The 21,211-nt window shown below is 57.4% G+C and overlaps 1 protein-coding gene across 2 annotated transcripts in view; it reads left to right on the top strand.

The window, feature by feature from the left end:
• Positions 1-4,869: 4,869 nt before the first annotated feature.
• SLC38A10 (solute carrier family 38 member 10) overlaps positions 4,870-21,211 on the top strand; it is a 34,080-nt gene continuing 17,738 nt past the window's right edge. For both annotated transcript variants that reach the window (XM_086623903.1, XM_086623904.1), the window contains exons 1-9: positions 4,870-4,971; positions 6,016-6,133; positions 9,244-9,289; positions 11,195-11,288; positions 12,504-12,647; positions 14,310-14,434; positions 17,964-18,066; positions 18,872-19,054; positions 20,994-21,105. In XM_086623903.1, the coding sequence (XP_086480029.1) occupies positions 4,870-4,971; positions 6,016-6,133; positions 9,244-9,289; positions 11,195-11,288; positions 12,504-12,647; positions 14,310-14,434; positions 17,964-18,066; positions 18,872-19,054; positions 20,994-21,105 (1,027 nt within the window). The remainder of the gene's footprint in view (positions 4,972-6,015; positions 6,134-9,243; positions 9,290-11,194; positions 11,289-12,503; positions 12,648-14,309; positions 14,435-17,963; positions 18,067-18,871; positions 19,055-20,993; positions 21,106-21,211) is intronic.

Raw genomic sequence — 21,211 nt, 5'->3', positions numbered from 1 at the left:
TGCAGCCCCCAGGACCCTGTGCTAGGGTCCCCCAGCCTGCTGTGCCCCTCTCGCCGTGGGGAAGGGAGGGCATGGGATGTCCAGGGGCGCTCGTGGTCCTGAGGAAGAGCAGCTCTGTGCCCTGGGTGGTTTGTGGCACAGAGCCCCCAGACCCGAGGCTGCCACCGAGGTGAATTCTTGCAGAAAAACACCCATGAGCAAGGAAGGGGCAGGGGGGAGATGAACTCGGCTCTTTTCCTGGGACAACATCGCCCATGAGAGTTGCAAATCTGCCTCTGCACGGCTCTGCTCAGCACGGTGTGCAGGTGTGTGTGCACGCACAAGCATGTGTGCATGCACAGGCACCTGTGTGCACACACATGCACACCCAGCCCTGGCTGCGGCTGGACCTCCTGGGGGAGTTTTATGCATTTTCCTAAACTGGTGCAGGATCCCCAGCCGGCCCTGAGCCACCTTTTCTAATTACGGTAATTGTGGCTCCGGCAGCCTTCCGGGGCTGGTGCTCCGTGGCTCCAAATCCGGCTGGGAGGAATCTGGGCTGTGGGGCAGGGTTGGGAAGGGCTCTGGGGCTTCCCAGCAGCTCCGCTTCCCTCTCTCATGCTAACAAAATAATTGCGGAGCTGTGATGCCCTGTGCCGTGGGGCTGGAGGGCCCTGGTGCGGCAAACGCTGTCCCTGTCGCCATCCCGGTTGGCATATCCGTGTGCCGGTGGCTGGCCATGCTCTGGGGGTGCAGGGGGCTTCAGCGCTTTTCGGGGAGCTTTGTGGTGGGGAAACAGCTCTGGTGCTGCTGGGGATGGTCTGGCCATGGCCAGGACATGGACAGATGGCTGGACAGAGACCCCCTGCTCACGCTGGAGGCAGGATTTGGCCCTGGGCTGTTAGGATGGCTGAGCGGCTGAAGGCACCTGAGGAGCTGGAGAGAGCCGGGACGGGCACGGATGAGCCCCAGGAGCAGCGGTGCAGGAAAGAGGGGACGGTGCTGGGCAGGAGCTCCTGCTCCTGGGGCTGCTGGCATGGCTAAATAAATAAAACAACCCCGAGGAGGAGGCAGCAGCAAGCACGTGGGCACTGCTGCAATATCGGGCGGTTATTGCAAGCGATAAATGCGCTCGGTGGCTCGCAGGAGCCCGTTGGCCTGGCAGAGATCGCCCTTGGCAGCGCTCCCCCCATCCCGCGCCGCGGCCGGCTCCGCTTTCCTTCGTTCTAGCCCCCCCTGAATTATTTCTTCTCTTTTTCAGCCCGTCTCCTTTCCCGTTTGCCGAGCAGTGGCGGGGTGAGCCCCTGCTGATTATGGGGGGCAGGAGGTGGGTTGGCTGGGACGGGGACCCTCGTCCTCCTGCCGACACGGTGCGTGATGGTGCCGGTGAAGGGGGGTGTTGGGGGATCCCCGTGGCCTGCCCTGGCTGAGCCTGGCGCTCCAGGGGGAGATCGGGGCTCCCTGCAGCTCTGCGCAGCGCCCAGCTCAGGGGCCTGGTTGCATCCCCGCAGGACCACGCGCGGTGCAGATGGTGCCCATCTGAAGAGCGTGGCTGTCCCACGTCGCTGCAAGGGGACGCCGGCAGCTGGGCACCAGGCCACTGCAGGTGCCCGCTGGTGGGATGGGCTATTTTTGGAGGGGATGCATGTACCAACCGTGTTGCCAGGGCCCGGGACTGCGGTGGGATGGAGACCACCTGGCGCGGGCGGGGGCTGCAGGCCATGCCAGCCCCAGGTTTGCCCCAGGAAAGGGCAGCTGCCTGTCCCTGCCCACGGTGCCACGGCGAGCGGGGGCCAGCCGGTGGCACGGGGCCACGTGCGACCCGTTTATTCAGTAGCCGGGAGCTGACGGGTTGCAGGCGAGCGGCCGCAGGTGGTTTGGATTGCAGCGGTGCTGGGGACACGGCGATTGGAAACACATTGTCCTGGCAGTGCCGGCCAGCACCGCGCAGCAGCTGGGCAGCCAGTGCTGTCCCCAGCCCGTCCCAGTGACCCACACTGGTGGCTCCACTGGTGCCGGTGACTCCGTGTTGGTGCTTGTCTCAGCGGTGTGTGCTGGGGCTACCGTGCCCCTGAGATGGCACTCGCTCACCCGTGCTGGTGACAGGGTTGAGGTCCGCAGGGGTGGCAGGAGGGGGGCAGCTCCCCCAGCATCCCGTCCCATGGCACAGGGGCTCGCGGCCGGCCGGCTCTCAGCTCTCACCGGGCTCCTGGCACACAGAGGAGCCACCTGAGCCCTTTTTCTGCCAGCGCTGAGGTAGGGGCCATGTAACGCTAATTGGATCAACATGATTTCCCCTCTAACTCGCTGCAGATGTCTGCTCCGCGCGGGAGCAAGGTGCTCTCCCTTCCTTTCCCAGCCTGGCTGGCATCTGCCGTGGGCGCCCAGCGGCAGCTCTGCCCTCCCCGGCGGGTGCTGGGGCACCCATGAGTGACAGATGCCCAGCCCCAGCCACCCCCAGCCCGTGGCAGCATGCGGGTGCCAGGGCAGGGCTGTGGGGTGCTCCTGGCCCTGGGGCGTGCACATACATGCAGGGGGGTGTGCACGTGTGCACACACGTCCATGGGTTTGCACACGTGTATGGGGGGTGCCTGCACGCATGGGTGTGCGGCTGTTAGCACAGATATGTGGGTGTGCACGTGTGTTTGCACGTGTGTGCGGGGTGAGTGTGTGTGTGTTGCTCCATGCATGGGGCTGCTGGCCCCCCCCCGGCAGTGCTGGCCCCGGGGATGGCCCTGTGCGGGGGCTGGGGCCATGGTGGCTTTTGGGGGACACACGTGGGCCTCGCGACGTGTTCCTGGGGGCGTGAGGGAACCCTCACAGCACACGGGGGGTTCCCTCCTCCCCCGGGTCCTGTGCCTGGGGACTGCACCCCATGTCGGGGTGCCACATCCCATGTCCACGTACAACATCCTATGTCAGAGTGCCACATCCCATGTCCATGTAACACATCCCATGTCGAGGTGCCATATCCTATGCCCATGTACCACATCCCATGTCAGGGTGCCACATCTCATGTCCATGTACCACATCCCATGCCCGAGTGCTGGAGACCCAGACTGGGGCTCCCCCAGACCAGAGCAGTGACAGTCCCAGGGGGACCCCCCATCCCACCCCGGGCACATAAAGGATGCGGGCACATCCCTGGTGCGGGAGGCAGAGAAAAGCCGGTGCTGCAGCCGCCGGCAGCCCCCGAGCCCTGCAGCACCTGGAGGGAATTAGGCAGGCGCGTTCACCTCCCTGCAAACCTTTTGTAGAGCAAATTCCTGCGGTTACCCATTGCGATTGCTGCAAATTATACAAGCGCCCTGTGCTTCGTTCCGACGGCAGCGTGCACGGCGCGCGCCGCTCCGACCTGCCGCAGCGCGTGGCCCCGGGGAGCCGTCCACAGCCCCCCACGTCTTGCCTTTTATTTTTTTCCTTTGCCCAGGGGGCAGGTGGGCAGGTAGCCCCTCAGGCACAGGGTGAGTGGCCACCATGGCCATGCAGGTGCTGGATAGAGTTCGGCACACGCGGTGTGCAGCCACGGCACGGGGCTCAGGGTGCAGCACCCACAGCTGGTTGCCTACACACCACAAGGACCCTGGGGAGAGGAACCTGGGGGTGCTTGGACATCCCCCTGAAAGTAGGCTGATGGGGGGACCCTGCTGCGGACAGACGGACCCACAGCCACAATGGGGACCAGACCTGCTTTGTGCCTTGCGTGTGCACAGCTGGATGCATGCCCAGATGTGCGTACAGGGCTCTGAGCACCCGGGCGGTGCTGCCCCCAGGGCAGCCCATTGCCCAGGGTGCCCTCGTCCCAGTGCCACCGCTGCTGCAAGGGCTGCACGTGTCTGCAGCATGGCTCACGCAGTGCCACAGCCTGCAGAGACTGGGTTTGGTGGGCACTGACAGGGTCTTGGCCAAGCAAACACCGATGCAGAGCGTGGCATGGGCAAGGGGCCTCGGCCCTCTGCAGAGCCTGAGACACGGGGTGCAAGGCTTCGAACAACCCGCTGCTGTGAAGCTGCTGATCCTGCAGGATGTGTGTGCGTGTCTGCATGCAGGCGCATGCACCTGCGTGTGTACATGTGTGTGCACGCATGTGCGTTTACTTGCATGCATGCATGTTTGTATGCAGGCCGTGTACACGTGCATGCATGCACATGCAAGCCTTCACGTGTGTGCATGTGCATGCATCTGCAAGCATGTGGATGTGTGCGTGTGAGTACGTCTGTGCATGTGTGCATGCACGTGAATGCCTTCAAGTGTAGGCATGTGCGTGCATCTGCAAACATGTGGATGTGTGCGTGCATGTATGTCTGTGCACGTGTGCATGCATGTGCTTGCCTTTATGTGCACACACATGCGTGCACCTGCAAGCATGTGCATGTGTGCATGCGTGTGTGCACGTCTGTGCATGTGTGCATGCATGTGCGTGCCTTTACATGCATACATGTGCACGCATCTGCATGCGTGTGCATGCACGTGCATGCCTTCAAGTGTATGCGCGCTCACGCACCTGCAAGCACGTGGATGCGTGCGTGTGTGCACGTCTGTGCACGTGTGCATGCATGTGCTTGCCTTTACGTGCGTGCATCTGCACGCGTGTGCACGCACGTGTGCATCTGTGCACGTGTGTGTGCAAGCCCGCCCGCGCGCGTGCCCGGGGGCCACCCCGCTTCTCCTCCCGCCCCGGCTCTGCCCGGAGCAGCGGGCACGGTCCTCCAGGGCGGCAGGAGCGCCGCTCTGCCCCGCGCGTCTCGCTGCCCGGCCCCTCGCCTTCCCGGAAGCGCCAGCGGAGCAGCGGGACCCGGAAGTGCCGCTGTGGCCGGTACCGGTGGCGGGGGCGGGTCCCGCCATGGCGGGCACGGGCGGCTGAGGAGCCCGCGGGGGTCCGGTCCCGCCATGGCGGCGGCAGCGGCGGGTTCCAACTGGGGCCTCATCATGAACGTGGTGAACAGCATCGTGGGGGTGAGCGTGCTCACCGTGCCCTTCTGCTTCCGCCAGGTGAGCGCGGCACCGGCACCGGCACCGGGACCCCGCCCCGCCCTGCCCCGGGACCGGGGGCGCTCCCCCGGGGCGGCCCGTTCGCCCCGCGGGTACCGGCGGGTCTCGCCGAACCGAGCGGGCACGCAGCGCGGTCCCGCCGGTGCCCCTCGCCGCGCCGGGGTCTGTCTCCGGTGTGTCCCCCCCCCCGCGCTGTCCGCCCCCGGGCCCGGCGCTGGGTGAGGGGCGGGGGGCGGGGGGCCGTGCTGCGGAGGGCGGTTCGGTGTTCGGAGCGGTGCGGGGTGAGGATGGGCGGCGAGGGAAGCGCCAGGGATGGAGATGGGGCGTCTCGGGCACCAAGCTGCGTGTTTCCCTGTGCCACGAGGTCGCCAGGTGGTCGCTTCTGTGGGTAGAAGGGGAAAAATTAGGGAATTATCCATATGCCAAGTGCGGGTTGGCTCGGGGGCGTTTGCTGCCCTGCTGCCATCCCTGCGGCCGCGCCAGGTGGAAATACAGCGGAAAAAAGGGCGCCTGGCATTAAGGCCTGGCATCACTCGTGCCTGTTTGAGGTCACCTGCTTGGAAAGTTTCCGTATTTATCATCCCCGCTGCAGACGCGGGAGGCAGCGAGGCCGGCGGCGCCGGCGGGCACCTCGGGAGGCAGTTCCCATTATCCAGTGGTTCTTGTTAAATCAATTTATAACGGAGTTCGCACCTCGGGACGGGGAGCGGTCTCCGTGTGAGCCCGCCGAGCGCTGGGGGGTGAGCGAGGGGAGCTGTGGGAGTTCTGCTCCGCCAGCAGCTCCCAGTTCACTCTTCGGTGCTTAGACTGGTGCAGCTGGAAGCTGTGGGAAACAGGTGGCTGCTCCGCGTTGTCCTCGGGCTGCGGAGGGAGTAGGATTGAGCTGGTGCGCCACGTTTCTCCCGGCTGCTCCGAAGCAGGCACCGGGAAGCAGGCTGGAAGCGTGCGAGGGAGCCCGGCGGTGCCGCGGGATGCAACGGGGCTGCGGGAACCACCGACTTTCCGTCTCACCCTCGTCTCTTCCCGCCTCCTCTCCCGTTGCAGTGTGGCATTGTCCTGGGAGCTCTGCTGCTGGTTTTCTGTTCTTGGATGACTCATCAATCCTGCATGTTCCTGGTGAAATCGGCCAACCTCAGCAAGCGCAGGACCTACCCCGGCCTGGGTGAGAATTTCCAGCTCGAGGGCTTGTTTTGTTGTTTGTGTTTTGTTTTCTAACTGCGGTTTGACTCTGACCTCTTAATTTACAGCTTTCCTACTGATATTGTTGTAATAGCGACCGGTTCCTTGATGTAGTTCTCAATTTGCTTTGTTTCCCCCTGCCAGCCTCTCCCCCCTGCCCCGTGCCCCCTGGGCAGCGCTGGGGTTGAATTCTGCTCTCGACAGCGAAGTTAATGGGCGCAGAATTGTTTTGACTCCGCGGGGCAGGGGAGGAGACGCAGCGCCGACTGATCGAATCCCAAGTTTTCGGGAGCTGGCGTAGCGGGTGTCTGGTGTAAATTATTGGTCTCGGCACAAAAGCCGCCAGCTTCCCCACCCAGTGTGCTGCCGAGGACATCGGGTTCTGCCAGCGGAGAGCCTGGCACGGAGCTGGGGCTGCCTGGATGCGAGCGGCGTGCGCGTTTGTGGCAGAGCAGGGAGGAAACAGCGCGCCGGGTTCCAAGCGGCCAGGAAAATAAAAACATCTGCAAGATTCATGTGTGGGTTTTTGGCAGAGCCTGCCAGCCCTCTTCCTCAGAGCTCGTTGCCTCTGCGCTGGCGCCAGGGTTGGCCTCTGCTTGTGACCTCTCTTCTGACTCTGACCGGCCTGGAGGGGCAGGAGGAGGTGATCGGGTTCCAGTCCTCTTCCTCTGGCACGTGAAACAGCAGGAAAAGTCGTCTTTTATTCAGTTTTCCTCAGTTCTCTGGGGCAGAGAGAGCTGGGTGGCATCGTCCTTGGTAAAAGAGCTCAAGAAGCACGTGGCTCGCTCGCTGACCGTGGTGTTGGCAGATGAGTCTCCTCCATCCTCAACGTGCTCCAGGTGCTGCTGCTGGGCTGGGCGTGTTGGCATCTGCCAGAACCTGAAAAGATGAAGTTCTGTGGGCTCAGAGGTGGTGCTGGTGGTGCCGGAGGGAGCAGGGAGCCCCCCAGGTAGTGGCTGCTCCCAGCCCAGCTGCCCGGCTCGCCTCTCCGTGCCCCATCACAACACGTCTTTGTGTGCCACTTCCCCGGAGTACAGAGCGTCCCCTCCACCTTGGAGCGTCTCCCGGGAAGGAGGGATCCTCCGCGCTCTCTGAAGCCAAGGGGCTCGGGTACACAGAGGGCCAGTAACGCTTCTAAACTTCCTGGCACTGAAAGAAGTGCCTCTGCCCTGGGAGAGGTGCCACCGGGAGGGCCAGCCCGAGAGGAAAGGCAGCGCTCCTGTAACGCATCCTAATGCTCTGGGGCCGAGCGGCTCCACACAGGCAGCCTTTGTGCCCGGGGGCTCGTGCCCGGGCACATCTGCGTGAGATCCTGGCAGCCCCCGCAGCTGATCCCGTGGGAGGCGTTGGCAGCGCTCAGAGATGTAGGAAAGTTTTGCAGATTCAGCCGGGCAGTCCCTTCCGGAGGAGCACGGAGGGCGATGGCTGCGGCTATGGAAGAGCTGGGGTCGGAGCGGGCTGGTGCCTGAAGGGGCTGAGCTTTGAAAATATTTTGTTGTTCGCTGCTGTTCACCATCGCTGGGTGGAAGGGAAGGGTCTGGACAAGAAAGGAAGTGGGATTCCTGGACAGGCTTTAGCCAGGAGATGAGTTAACCCTTACAGCTGCTGAAGGTGGCCTGGCTCTTCGCAGGCTCCCCGGGCTGGGTACCGGCCCCGTCAGCAGCGCGCTGCGTCCCTGGGAGGCAGCTCGGCTCCGCTCCCCGCAGAGGGACGTGCGGGAACACAGGTTGCTGCTTCTGGTAACCACGCGTGGCTTGAAAAGGCTTCTCTGACTGCTGAGCAGATCAGTCCTGCCCAGCTTGTTAGGCACCTCCAGATCCCGTTCCGACGATGCTCGACCGTACGATTTATTTTGCAGCCATCGTCTCCCTCCTCCTTGAGAAGATATAAGATCTGATTTTTCCAGTGTCCCCCGATGGGGATGTCTGGGTAACATTTGGAGGCTTTTTCTCGTTAGAACATCTCTTCAGAACAGCCAAGGAGACCGATTGTTTCTCACATCTCTGGCCTCGCCGGCAGCCGGAGCTGTTATCCAGTGGCTGTTCCGCCTGCCCTGTCGCTGAGCCGTCGCCTATTTTTGGTGCTACCCCACATAACAGCTCTGGTTTATTTTTCTGCCGTGGCTCTCTTGCCATGCTTTTTTCTCATTCTGTGGGAGAACATCTTGTTTCCTTAATTTTTAGCTCAAGCAGAGTCCAAAGAAGTCAGAGTTTGAAATGTTGGAAGATGCTTCCAGAAGCGAACAAGATTTGTTTCCTGGCCCTCAGGAACGTGTGCTGTACCTGAGACAGGGCAAAGCAGGATCCAGGGGGGTGGTTTTCCTGTTGGACCACTGCAATTAGAGACTGGGAGAGTTGGGCAGTATGGTCTGTGTTTGGAACTGGAGGTCTCAATTCCCACTCTGCCCAGTAAGATCTAAAAATACAAGCGGAGTTTTCTTGGCATTTTCTTTTTAAGAAAAAACACCATGATTTGAAGACTACTGATCGTTTTCTGCTACAAGCTACAACCCAAGTATGAGAAGGGGAAAAAAAAAAAAAAAAAGAGCTCTTGGCAGCAGCCCTTTGGTGTGGGTTGTGAGCACTGGGTATTCTGGGTATGGGATTGAACGTTCTGGGCACCATCTCAGATCTCCCATCCAGCAACGTCAGGCGGTTCAGTTGTAGTGGGAAGATAAAAATAAAAACGAGAGTTTGGTTGGAATTTTGCACTGCAGTAACTTTTTGCCACACAGCATCTCACACATGCGTGTTTTCTCTGCCGCGCTGACTTTCTTTTAATGGTTGCCATGTGTGACTGCTACTTCGCACCACTTTTTTTTTTTTTTTTTAAATAGAAAAAAAAAAAAAAAGAACCTGCTTTCTGTCTTTCCATCATCTTTGCTCCTGTCTCATGTGGTTTCCAAGTTTCGGGGGATGTGTCTGAAACAGAAAGTGGGAGGGAGGGCGAGGGAGGCAGCCCCAAAACGCGACACCGGTGGGTTCCCGTGGCACTGCCCTTCGTCGCTGCTGTTGTTTAATTTTGAACTGATGCACGTGTTGCATTCTGGACTTTCCTTTGACTAACCACAACTCTTTTTTTTTTTCCTGCCAGCATTTCATGCCTATGGAAAAGCAGGAAAAATGTTGGTGGAGACAAGGTAAAATGCTGCTTAATTAAAACTGGGATAGTTTGGTTTTCTTTAATGAAAAATATTGCTCTGTAGCTTTCCGTGCCACGCGCTCGTTCCGTACCCTTCTGCCTTTCCCCGGGCCCAGGAGCCATCCCTGCCACCTCGGATTGGAACAGGAGCACAAGTGAGATTCCCCCAGCGCAGGTGTTGCCTTCAGCGCATCCCACCCGTTCCGGAGCGCAGACAGAAGCGCTTTCCAGACAGTGGGAGAGCAGGAGTCAGGGAGTGAACTCATCTCCTGCTCTGCTGTGAAATCATGGGCATGGCACTTGGGGCTGTTTTCCAGGGGCGAGATCCCTGCCAGGATTGCCGTGGGTTAGTGGGAGGGAGGGCGCTTGGCACCTCGGATCCACCCGTTAGCTGCTCTGGCCCTGCCCGCGCCTCGCGGCGGGCACCACTCTGCCCTGCGAGATGCCAGGCGTTAGGAGATGCCGTGTGGTGGGATCCTGTCTCCGTGTCAGGACAGACTCCGGTTCCTCAGGTGACCCCAGTGCAAGCAGAAGCTCCCTCGCAGGTCTCGTTGAGCAGTTGTGATGGGCGATGGGACGTTGTTACGGCGCTGCTTTTCCGGCAGAGACTCTTTGGTGGAGGCGTCTCGAGGCCAGGCCAGTCAGTGGTGCTGGCTTCGTCCCTCTTCCCAGCTGCAAACTGCTGCAGAACACCAAAAATACATGAAATATTTCTCAGATCTTGCTTGTCCATGCAAGCAATTGCTGTGATTGCCACAGGGATGTTATATAATTGGAACGGGGAGGGAAAGTGGTCCGTGCAATCATGACTGGGAGGAGAAGCAGTTCATAAGACAATCTTCTCATTAAAGTGTGGTCCCTTTTGTGGAAAGAAGCTTGGGAGCCGATTTGGTATTGAGACTGTCGTGGTGGGCCCCTGCTGCAGGAGGTGGGGCTGAGAGAACCTCTTGCTGGTTCTTCTAGACGTTTTTCTGAGAAATGAAGGAGCCCTCGCCGCCTCCGAGGTCTGGTTTTAATGTGGCTCCCAAGAGCCGTTAAACCCACGCACGCGTTCTTACCAGAGCTGCGTCTCTAGCCAAGACGCGAGGTGTGGACGGAAGTTTTCTGGTTTTTATTTTGCTGGGATTGAATGCAGAACTGGTGGCCTGTCCTTCACAAGCCCGAGGATAGCAGCGCCGTGCTCCAGCAGTGATGCGCAGCCCGCTCGTACGGCCGTGGGAGCGAGCTCGGAGCCTGCTGCATCCCTGTGGATACAAAACCTGGTTGCCAAACGTGTTTTCAGTGCGGGTTCAGCAAAGTCTGGGGCTCGTCCCCACCGTGGCAGACCAGGGAGCCGTGTTGGGTTGGAGGGTGGGTGTGTGCTGGGGCTGCTCTGCCTCTGAACACCAGCGAGTGGCTGTGCCAGATTTTCGACGTACCTGGTAGCTGTTTCTGTTCCAGTTCCACTCCTCTGCCTGTTCCGGGGTAAACGGGGATGCGGCAGGATCCTACACAGCCTTCAGCCGCTGTGGTTGGGTGCAGGATGGATGGAGACCCTGAGCCCTTGTTGGTGGTACCCCTCTGTCTTCGTGCTTCACCAGCTGTGTGTGTAGGGTGTCTCTTGCTCCCAGCGTATGGACCGTAGCGGTGTTCTCGCTGCTCACGTGCCATCGAGGGGGGTCCCACTGCCGCGAGGTGCCGTTGCTGTGGGGTCCCATCGCCACAGGCTCAGTCACGGCAGTCCCCAGCAGCATCTTCAGGTGTCTCTGCAGCAACCTTAGTAGTAACGAAGCCTTGTCCTCTCACGAGGGCTGTGTGGAGCACAGATCCACTGGGAACGTGGCCGCTGGCACCCACTTGCCCAGGAGCAGGAGCTGCATTCCGGGGTTCCTCCTAACCCGTGTGTGTTCCGTTGTTTCCGCAGCATGATCGGGCTGATGCTGGGAACTTGCATTGCTTTCTATGTGGTCATCGGGGATTTGGGGGCCAACTTCTTTGCCCGGCTGCTTGGATTTCAGGTAAATAAATCCCCACTGGATCACATCTGCGATGCAGACAGTGGTCCCAGTTCTTCTTGCATCCAGTCATGTTGTGCCTTGGATACAGCAAAGAGCGTCCGACCTCAGCAGGGCGCTCAGCAGCCCACAAGGTGTGGGGTCATCTCATGGTGGGCTTTCATGGCATGCCTTGTGCACAGAGTGCTTAGCTCTCTGAAGTCCTGGAAGCCCAGACGTGTGGCGAACAATCGGATGTGTCAAACCTCCAATAAGGCACTTCCAACAAAAGAATTCCTTTTAATTTGGTCTCTGTTCATTCTGGAGCAGATGATGCTTCCTGTCTCAATTCTTGCCCCGAACGAGTGGTGACAGACGGTTCTTCTGTCTGAGCTCTCACCTCCTTGCAGCCCTCTGCTTCAAGAGGGTTTTTTGGCCTGTCCCTTGCTCTTTTGGTGGCCAAAGTTACCATGTGCCTGCATCCCTTGCATCCCTTTTCAGGTAAAATAAGCCGTGGGATGACCCTGGGGTTGGCTGGTGGCAAGAGGTGCTCCCCGTGGGCAGGGGGGGTCTCGCTGCTCTTTCTGGAGAGCTGTGAGCCGGGATGGGAGCAGCAGTGCCTGGCGCGGGGGCGTGCAGGGAAGCGGAGTGGGCACGTGGAAGGATTTCTGGCGAGGCTGTTATCTGCTCTGCCCGATGCTGCTAAGCTCCGATTAGGGGACAGTGAAGTTTAAAAGATGCGTTGTGGCTGCAGCCAAATTAGGTATTAAGTTTTTCCAAGTATTTCAGAGTGTTCTCCTATAATAAATACCAGTGTGAGGTTTTGATTAATTTTCTGGATCTGGATTTTCAAGACCTCAATCTCTCATTTCCCAAGTAAGTTCAGTTTTTATTTAATTGCAAGAAAATACTGAAATAGCTTGTGCTGGAATAGCATTTAAACACTGCTCCCCCCCCACCCAGTACTTCCAGTTCAGGAGGGACCTGTCACACACTGTGCAGAGCAACAGTGGCACCCAGTGACTGTGCAAGCTCATCACAGACCCAGCTGAAGGGATGGCAAGCCTTCAGCATCAGGTCCTTAAATCCGTACGGAGGCAGAGTCTCCCATTTGAAATCCATCCTGGCTTTGCATTGTTCCTCACTCTGGAAAAATCAACCACGTTGGTGTTTGCCAGTTTGGTGGGATGTTTTGAGTATCCTCCGTGTTCCAGATCTTTATGCAGGTCCCTTTTCCAGGTGTCGGGCAGTTTCCGGATAGTCCTGCTCTTTGCGGTCTCCCTGTGCATCGTGCTTCCGTTGAGCCTCCAGAGGAACATGATGGCCTCCATACAGTCATTCAGTGCCATGGCTCTGATCTTCTACACCGTGTTCATGTTCGTGGTGAGTGTCAATGCTGGGAATGCTGTTTTCCAGTTGTTTCAACGCAGATGTCCCTGCTGAGACAGCCTGCAGGTCCAGCCTCACGTTTAAAACATCCTTCCTGATAATTGGTGCCGCTAGTGCCGGGCATAAGGAATGATATGGGTGCCCGTGCTCTTGAGCTGGTGAGGTGCGGACTGGGGAAACTGGCCAGCGAGTCTGTAAGCTGTTAGAAACACTGGGGACTGTGGTGGCACAAATAAGAATAGCCCACAAATTGGGTTGTGGTTTATTCTGCTTGTTGGCGTCTTATAATTTAAGACTCTGAACTTTAAATCAAAGGGTGGGAGATGTGGGGAGGAGTGCCTGGGAGCAGAAGGACTTTCATCATGCGTTAGTGTTTTGCCTTGAAAACCTCAATGCCCCTAATCCGCAGGGGGAAGGCAGTTCTTGGGCAGAACTCATGCACTTTGGGTGCTTTTTGCAGCTGATGGTTACTGCCTTCCAGGCTGCAAGTAGCTTTATTTGTTAGACACCAGCACTTCTATTTTTGAGCACTGAAAGCTTCCGTAAATCTGGAGTCTGGTGTGTGGCGTGTACTTGTTGTTAGACATTTCTAGAGAAGTTTCTCTTGTCTGAGGTGAGTGGCTTCTTGACCGTTTAGCTGAAGCAGGGTAGGATGAGAGTTACCTAAGGCTGGCCCCGTTTGGCTTGGCCAAGGGGACCTTCACGTGCTTTTTAACGACTTCAAGTTTCACCTCGCGAGTGCTCCTGTGGTTTGCTCGTGGAGCCCCAGCCCTGTCTCTCCCGAATTTTGGGACTGGAAGAGCTAGAAGAAAAGGGAGGTGTGGAAATTCTTTCCACTTTTTTTTTTTTTTTTTGGATAGGTCGTGCTGGGTCATGCTTCTGAGCTTGCCTCTGTAAGGAGGCTGGAAAGGGTCAATGAGTGTTTTCCAGGAGCTGTGCCTTTAAGGAAACCACAACATTTCGTGAGAGTTGGCTGCACTAGAACATAATCTCTGGGGATTAGAAAACTCCCATTCAGGCAATATTATAAACAGGCATTCAGACATATTTACCTTCTGTTTCCTGTGCAACCCAATGCCTGCCAGTTTCCCCATCAATGGCCTAAGAGCTCCCCTGGCCCCCTCTGGGTGCCTCGCTCCCCCCTTTCCCTGAAGTTTGTCATTGTCTTTAGTGAATGGGTGGTGTTAAATGGCTCTGGAGTAGTGGCGTGCAGGTGGGCTCCTGTTTTGGGAACCTTTGTCTCTCTCCACTGAGCAGGATTCTCCAAGGCAAGCGCAGCTTCCCGATGGGATTTAAGAACGTGTTTTAAAAAGTGCAGAAGAAATTACTGCGAACAGTAATTCTCCCAGTTAAATGCGTCGGTGGAAATGGTTCCACCCTGGTGCGTGCTGTGATGTCTGGTGGCATCAGGCAAGGGGGGGATGTCATAGATCTTGTAAAATATACCCCAGGATCCTCGGTGGCAAGGGGCCCTCGGAGGTTGCTGGGAGCTTCAGGAAAGCGCGTGGGTGGGGAGCTGGGGGGTTTGACTGGCAGAGCCCGGGCTGTGCCTCGCAGAGCCGCCAGGCGCTGCCTTTTATCCCAGCACCGGCGCTACTGGTACGGTGAAGTTGGTTTGGGTTGGGTCTTAACCCCTCTTCTTTCTCTTGGCTACAGATTGTGCTGTCGTCCTTCAAGCACGGCCTCTTCAGCGGGCAGTGGCTGCAGCGAGTCAGTTACACTCGCTGGGAGGGCATTTTTCGCTGCATCCCCATCTTTGGCATGTCTTTTGCCTGCCAGTCGTAAGTACCTGCCGTTCCCACTTCTGGCACTGGTGGTGTGCAATGGGGGCAGAGGGTCACGGCGATCTGCAAGGGATAGATACCAGCTGGTTTCCTATTCTGTTGTAATCAAAATATTTTACAGCCCACTGAAGTACAGCATCTCATTCAGTCGTGACCCTTTTGTTACCTAGGTGGGGGAGGGAGTTATATTTCACTTGGGAGTTGTTGTACTGGAGCAACACCAGATCCTCTGGGCCAAACAGATCCTCAGTGTAGCCCACGTTGCTGCTGGTACAGCTGCAGGAGTGATGAATTTCCCCTGTTTCTTGGAGGGAATGATTGAGTACCAGGAAAGGCAGCGGGGCCGTGTCGCCGAATGGCCGCAGGGCCCCCGTGGGGTGGCGTGTGCTCGAGGCTGCTCTGTGCTTCCCTGGATTTCTTTGGGAAGGCTCAGAAGGACACACAGGCGTTGTCTGTGGAGAGGTGTTGGCGCGTTGGCAGTTACCTGCTCTGAACGAGGGGTTCCGTTGGCGCGTGGAAGGACGCAGCGGCGGAGCGGGCGCTTTTCACCTTCCCAGCAGCGTTACCTTCTGCACCAAAACGGCAAGTGAGCGGTACGTGCCCGGCCAGAACAGCAGCAGACTGCAAACAGGAGTGTAAATCCAAATCATAGAATCATAGAATGGTTTGGGTTGGAAGGGACCTCAAAGATCATCTAGTTCCAACCCCCCTGCCATGGACAGGGAAATCCTCCACTACACCAGGTTGCCCAAAGCCTCATCCAACCTGGCCTTGAACACTGCCAGGGATGGGGCAGCCACAGCTTCTCTGGGCAACCTGTTCCAGTACCTGACCACCCTCAATGTAAAGAATTTCTTTCTTATATCTAACCTAAATCTGCCCTCTTTCAGTTTAAATCCGTTGCCCCTTGTCCTATCACTACACACCCTTGTAAAAAGTCCCATGGAAAAGACCATCCTCGCTTGGAAGGCTGGCAGGGTCGGGCTTTCCCCCCCTGTAGTTCCAGCAAGTGGGTAGCATGCCAACAGCAAATGAATGTGACAGATAAAATTTGCTCAGGCTGCTGTGTTACACCCACACGCAAGATCCAAATCATCATTTTCCACTTATCGGCTCTCTTGGCAGCTCGGTTCCTACTCGAACACGCTCCAGTCTTGCTGTTTAATGTCTCCATTACAACTGGCGAAGGGAATTGTGTTCTTTTACAGCTTTACCTTGTTAACATTTTAGAGTTTTTAAATTCCGGTATTTTTTTTTTCTTTCGGTAGCTGCACAATACCCAGCACAATTTTACTGGGAGGGAAATGGTTTGGTCTTGGACCAGTGTGCTCGTACCTAAATATAGGCTCCATTACAGCACTTATGTGGCAAGCCCAACCTAAAGCTGGGTGTTTTTTTTTTCCAAGCATCAGGGCAATATGCTGTCCCCAGCCCAGGCGGTCCTTATAAGCATGTTGTTCTCAGCTAGGTAGGTTTAATTTTGCGAACCCCTGAATCACAGTTTTAAAAATTAAGTAATTCTCACGTAAAGCAGAAATCCTTTTCCTGCAGCACACAGTAAAGACAAGTAAACACACGATTATTCCAGCTTGAAAAACCTGACCCTGCTTCACTCGCGAGTCCCACCGCGCTGCGAAAGCTCTCCTGGTGTTGCTCAAGTTGCAAAGTAGGTCACTCCTTCGCAGTTCCGTGGCGTGGAAATTCGCTGCGGAGCGGAGCCTGGGAGCGCGAGGGCTCCAGAGTCACCTCTGCCACGGCTTCCCCCAGCGACCTTGGCCAAGTCACTGAGCCCTCTAATTCCAGAGGATTCAGTAGGGTTTTCCAGGAGAAAACTTCTCATTTCTGGAGATGGCTGTTCTGGTGCAGATGGGTGCAAAAATGCTGAATTCACAGGGACGGGAAAAGCCAGGATGTTCGTTGCCTCTGTGAGGGTCGGGTGGCCGCAGGCTGGGGCGGTGCCGTGCACGGTGGTCCCTGCGGCGAAGGTGAAGAGCAGATGCTCCGAGGTGGCTCTGGCCGTCTCTGAAGCAAGGCTCCTTTCTCCGAGGCTGCTCCCAGTGCTCGTGCTGCCCTGCCTGCCCTCTGCTCGGAAGGAACCGTCCGCTCGCGCCCTCTTCGAGGCGCAGCGTCACGGGTAGCAGGGGACAGGCTCCCCGATCCTTCGCTGCCTTCGGGGCAGTCGTTTCGCCTGAAAATAAACCCCAGGCGTGTCGGGACGTGCTCCCTGTTCCATGCTGCTTGTCCTCTTGCTCTGCCTTGAGAGCTGGTGGTGGTCAGGAGGGCGCAGCGGTGTGTCGGGGGTTTCGAGAGATGCTGGGCTGGTCCTCCCAATCCAAGTTGCCCAAATGGGTGCTGCTAGGTGATCACAGGAGACCTGGGTGCAACTGGACTTCTCATGGCACTTTTTCCCGTGTTGCTGCTGCTGCTCCTGCACTGACACAAACGCGGTCCGGCCGTGCCATCCCACGCGCTGCAGAGCCTCTCTGCTTCCCTCCTTTCCTCTCCTTCCCGAGCCCGGATGTTTGGCTGGCCCCCTTTCCCCCGTGGGGCTGGGGCCATGGTTAATCTAGCGGGGGTCACTGTGTTGAGGGCAGGGGGGGATCCGAAACGGAGACTCCTGGGGAAGCCGATCTCGCTCCCGGCTGTCATGGTGCTGTGTTCGCAGATCCCGCGCGCGTCTCGTGGGTTCCTGCTCAGCTCCCTGTGTGCAGAACCGTTGGATGTTCAGGGATTAAGGGTCAGGGACTTTTCTGCTTGGCCTCAGCTTGACACACTTTCTGTTTAACGGCTTTGTGCCCACTGGAGCTGGGGACACCCCCTTCCCATCTAAGGGGATGCCTCCCCCTTCTTGTGAGAGTTACTTTGGTAACATGAAACCAGGGTGTAGCCACTTGAATTAAAGTAACAAGAGGTTAATGAGTTGCTAAAATATGCACCTGATGTCAAAAAGTGCATTCCACGTGCTTTCCAAGCCTGTAAATACCCCAAATCCTGCGTAATTGGCGCTCCCAGCTTTCTATGAAGTGAGCTCGAGCAGCAGCGCCGAAATACGACAGGCGCTGCATTTGGGTTGGTTTGTTTAACTTCTCTTTTAGACAGTGTGATGCTCTAACCTTCTTCCTGCTTTTGCTCTGTAAACACTGCGTTGCTTTAATTATCAGCATGGAGAGCTCCAAGAACAATAATCTCCCATGCGCCGCCTGGCCTGGTGCCACTGGTGTTCCACTGGAACAAACGGTCATTCATTTTGCAACACTTTTGAACCAAAATGTTTACATCACACGTTCAGCTCCACGTGGTGGGGTGGGGAGAGCAGGAATATTTTTGCAACACTTAAAGTTATGAGTGTTCTGAAATCTCTTGGCATTAGCAATATAAATTGTGGAATAGCAGCGAGTGTTTATGCTCCGTAGGGGGAAGGTGTCAGGGATTCTTTGCTGCTGGGCCGAGGCAGGGAACGTGCTGGAGTTGGGTTTTTCTCTCTTTCTGCAGAAGGTTTCCTGAAATAATTTACCCTTTTCTACAGTCAGGTCTTGCCTACCTATGATAGCTTGGATGAACCGTCTGTTAAAATCATGAGCTCCATATTTGCTTCTTCCCTAAACGTGGTCACCACCTTTTACATCACGGTAAGAAACTTCCCCTTCCCTTTCCTTGCCAGAAGTCAAGCTCCGGAGGGGCAACAGGGATGGTGATTTATCTTCACATGGGGCTGGTTTCTGCTTATCTATGTTTATTCTGAAAGATAAGTTGTTTTGCTGAAAGCAAAATTAGATGGGAGGCGATGACCCAAACAGTGCAGGAGGCAGTTGGAAAGTCCAAATTTTCAGCATGGCATGTTTCCTCGGGCGGAGGCAGAGAGGAGACCCAGCTCTGCCATGCTCGTCTGCCTTCCAGGGCCCAGCCTGGAGCTGGAGATGCTGCCCAGGGTGGAGAAGAGAGCTTCTTTCAGCCTGTTGCAGTTGGAAAGATGTGAAGGAAGTTGTGCCTTGTAAAGCACCGGTTGATAAAATCGGGTTAATAATTCCTGGGAAGAGCCTTGCCCTGTGAGCTAGGCTGCTGCATGGAATCGTTACGGCCCCTCCTTTGTCGGAGAGGGCCGGTCCGTGGGCCTGGCAGCAAGCAGAGTGTCACTGCTGTGTGTCACGGGCAGTGTCCCCTCGCTGCAGGGTCCTCCGTGAAAGCCCCCCTCGTATTTACAGAGAAACCTGCCCCTGCTTTTGGGAAGGTCCCGCTCCTCATTAACTGCCTGTCTCAGCTTTTGGGGGTGCTGCAGCTGGGGCCGCTGGCAGGTTGCCCATGGAGGTGGCCCCATGCTCCCTCCTTGGCTGGCCCTGACTCCTGGGAGGTCGCTGACCCCCAGGTCGTAAAGAGCAGACGTGGACGTGCTTTGGAGTCCAAGCCCAGCCGCTCACCTCCCCTCCTGCCGGACAGGTGGGCTTCTTTGGCTACGTGAGTTACACCGAAGCCATTGCTGGGAACGTCCTCATGAACTTCCCTTCCAACCTGGTGACGGAGATGATTCGAGTGGGATTCATGATGTCGGTAGCCGTGGGGTTTCCGATGATGATCCTCCCGTGCAGACAGGCGCTGAACACCCTTCTCTTTGAGCAGCAGGTAAGACCCTCTTGCGTGGCCAGGAGCGGCTGGCCGCCTTGGTGTGCACCTCTGAAACTTCCTTTTCGAAGGGCTACTGTGACTCTTTGGCTTCTGCTGCTGGCTGCTGACCTGGGCTACAAACATGCCTTGGTTCTGTGAGGCTCCGTTGGCAGCTGCATGTTTCTGACCCGTGGTAGGTACTCGCTGTCCGGAGGCACAAACCCTCGGCCGACAGGGAAATCGTAAGTGCCTGGTGCGTGGTGGCGGTGCAGGAGGAGGCTCACTGCAGTCTGTGAATCCTGCTCTGCAGAGTGGTGAATCTCTGGTACTTCGAGGCTCTTGTCCTCTCTGCGGAGGAATGTGGTGGGCAGAAGTGCTGCAGTTGTGAGCCCGAAGCCTGCTGATGCCCCGCCGTGCCCCACGGCTGCTGCTTCCCTGCTCCGCCGGGGATTTCGGCTCCCGCGCAGAACCGTCGCGTGGTTCAGAGCCGAGCTGGTTCTCCCCCTCAGAAAGAGGGAGAAATGTGCTTTTGGAAACAGAGGAGCCTCCTTATTTCCTGCTGCTCCAGCTGGCATCCTTTTGCTGGCCAACTCGGTCTTGCTTTGCATTTAGCTCAAGCTTCTGTTCCTGGCCTCAGAGCCCAGCCCAGCCTCGTTTCTTCTTGCTTCCGTGTGTGCCTTCTCATCTCTGCTCTTTTATTATTATTCTCATCCTTGCACCTCCGTCAGCAGCCCCCTGAGCCCAGCCTTCCCCCGCCCGGGTTCGGATGTCCCCTTCCTCCAGTGCCTCCCCTGGCTGCTCGGTGCTGGCCTGGTGCAGAAGCGTGGGGTGGAATACGGCCCCCATCCCACACGTTCACCTTTCCCAGGGTCAGATCTTCAGACAGCCTTTGTGACTATAGTTGGTCTGTCTGATTTAGACTGTAAGTCCCTTGTGGCGGTAGCGTGTTCTCCTCTGTGTATTGTACGGCACTAAGCATGCCGATGGTATTCAGTAAATAACAGTAAGAGATTGTGGGAATGTTCTGAGGCCTTTGTGTATCTGCATAAATAGAAACCTCTTAGGGCAGGAAATAAAACTTGAGCAATTTATAGCTCTAAATCCTGCCACTTCTGCCTGTGAGAAGCCCCCGGCTCTTTTCTCACGTCAGGAGGGCCTGAGGATGGCGGATGACGATCGGCGAAAGCCAGCGGGTGCACTGGAAGCGTTTGGGAAGACCGTGGCTCTCGCCTGGGCTCTGCTCGTTGCTCTTTGGGCTCTGAACCTGTCACTTTGCTTTCCTCTCCCACCCGTGCAGCCAGGAGAGCAGGGACCCGCTGGCTCTCCAGGGCATGTGGGCTCACTGGGTCCTCTGCTTTCCACATTCCTGCTCGGAGGGTGGGGATGGGGTGGGAAACGGAGGGCGTCTGGAAACCCTCCGGTGTCAGCAGCTCCCCAGCAGCACTGGTCATCCTCTCTGCTGACCAGCCAGGGTGTCTGTTGTCAAGTCGAAGGAGCTGGTACACGTGTTGTAATGCAGTGGGAACAGCCCTGCTGCTGGAGGTGTTGGGAGACACCTCGCTGTAGCAAAACCAGAGCTCTTCCCCCTGGGACTGTTCTCCCTCCTACCTTCTCAGCTGTGCCTCTTTCTCATGCCCTTGGCCTTGGGGCCGCTCGCCGAGGCTGGGCGGCTGCAGCGCTGGCACAGGGACTGGCACACAGCTGCACGGTTCACATCTGGGGCAGGATGGAAGCAGCAGGTTTGGCTCGGTGCCCCCCGTCTCTCTTGTTCCGATGGTTCCGATGCAGTTGCATGTTAAAACTGCTGAACCGTGTCTGACTGCCCCCCCCCAGCACTCCCCGCTGCGGAGACCGCAGCGAGGAGGTGCCGGAGCCTGCTGGGGTCATTGCTTAGGAACTGTGGGGTTCTCATGCAGGAGCTAAACTCGTTCTCCCTCTCCCACCCTTTCTCTTCCAGCAAAAAGACGGCACCTTCGCTGCTGGGGGTTACATGCCCCCGCTTCGGTTCAAAGCCCTGACGCTGGCTGTGGTGTTTGGAACCATGGTAGGAGGCATCATGATCCCAAACGGTGAGTGAGGAGCTGGGGGCCAGGGCTGGTTGCCTGACTGTCTTCTCTGCTCTCTTTTATTCACATTTCTGGGTGGGATGGCCAGGGTCGTGCCCCAGCCTGCCCG

Source organism: Tauraco erythrolophus, chromosome 20 (assembly GCF_009769465.1).
Source record: "Tauraco erythrolophus isolate bTauEry1 chromosome 20, bTauEry1.pri, whole genome shotgun sequence".
Lineage (NCBI taxonomy): Eukaryota > Metazoa > Chordata > Aves > Musophagiformes > Musophagidae > Tauraco > Tauraco erythrolophus.
Note: the sequence above shows the minus strand (reverse complement) of the source record. Positions and strands in the feature narration are given on the sequence as shown.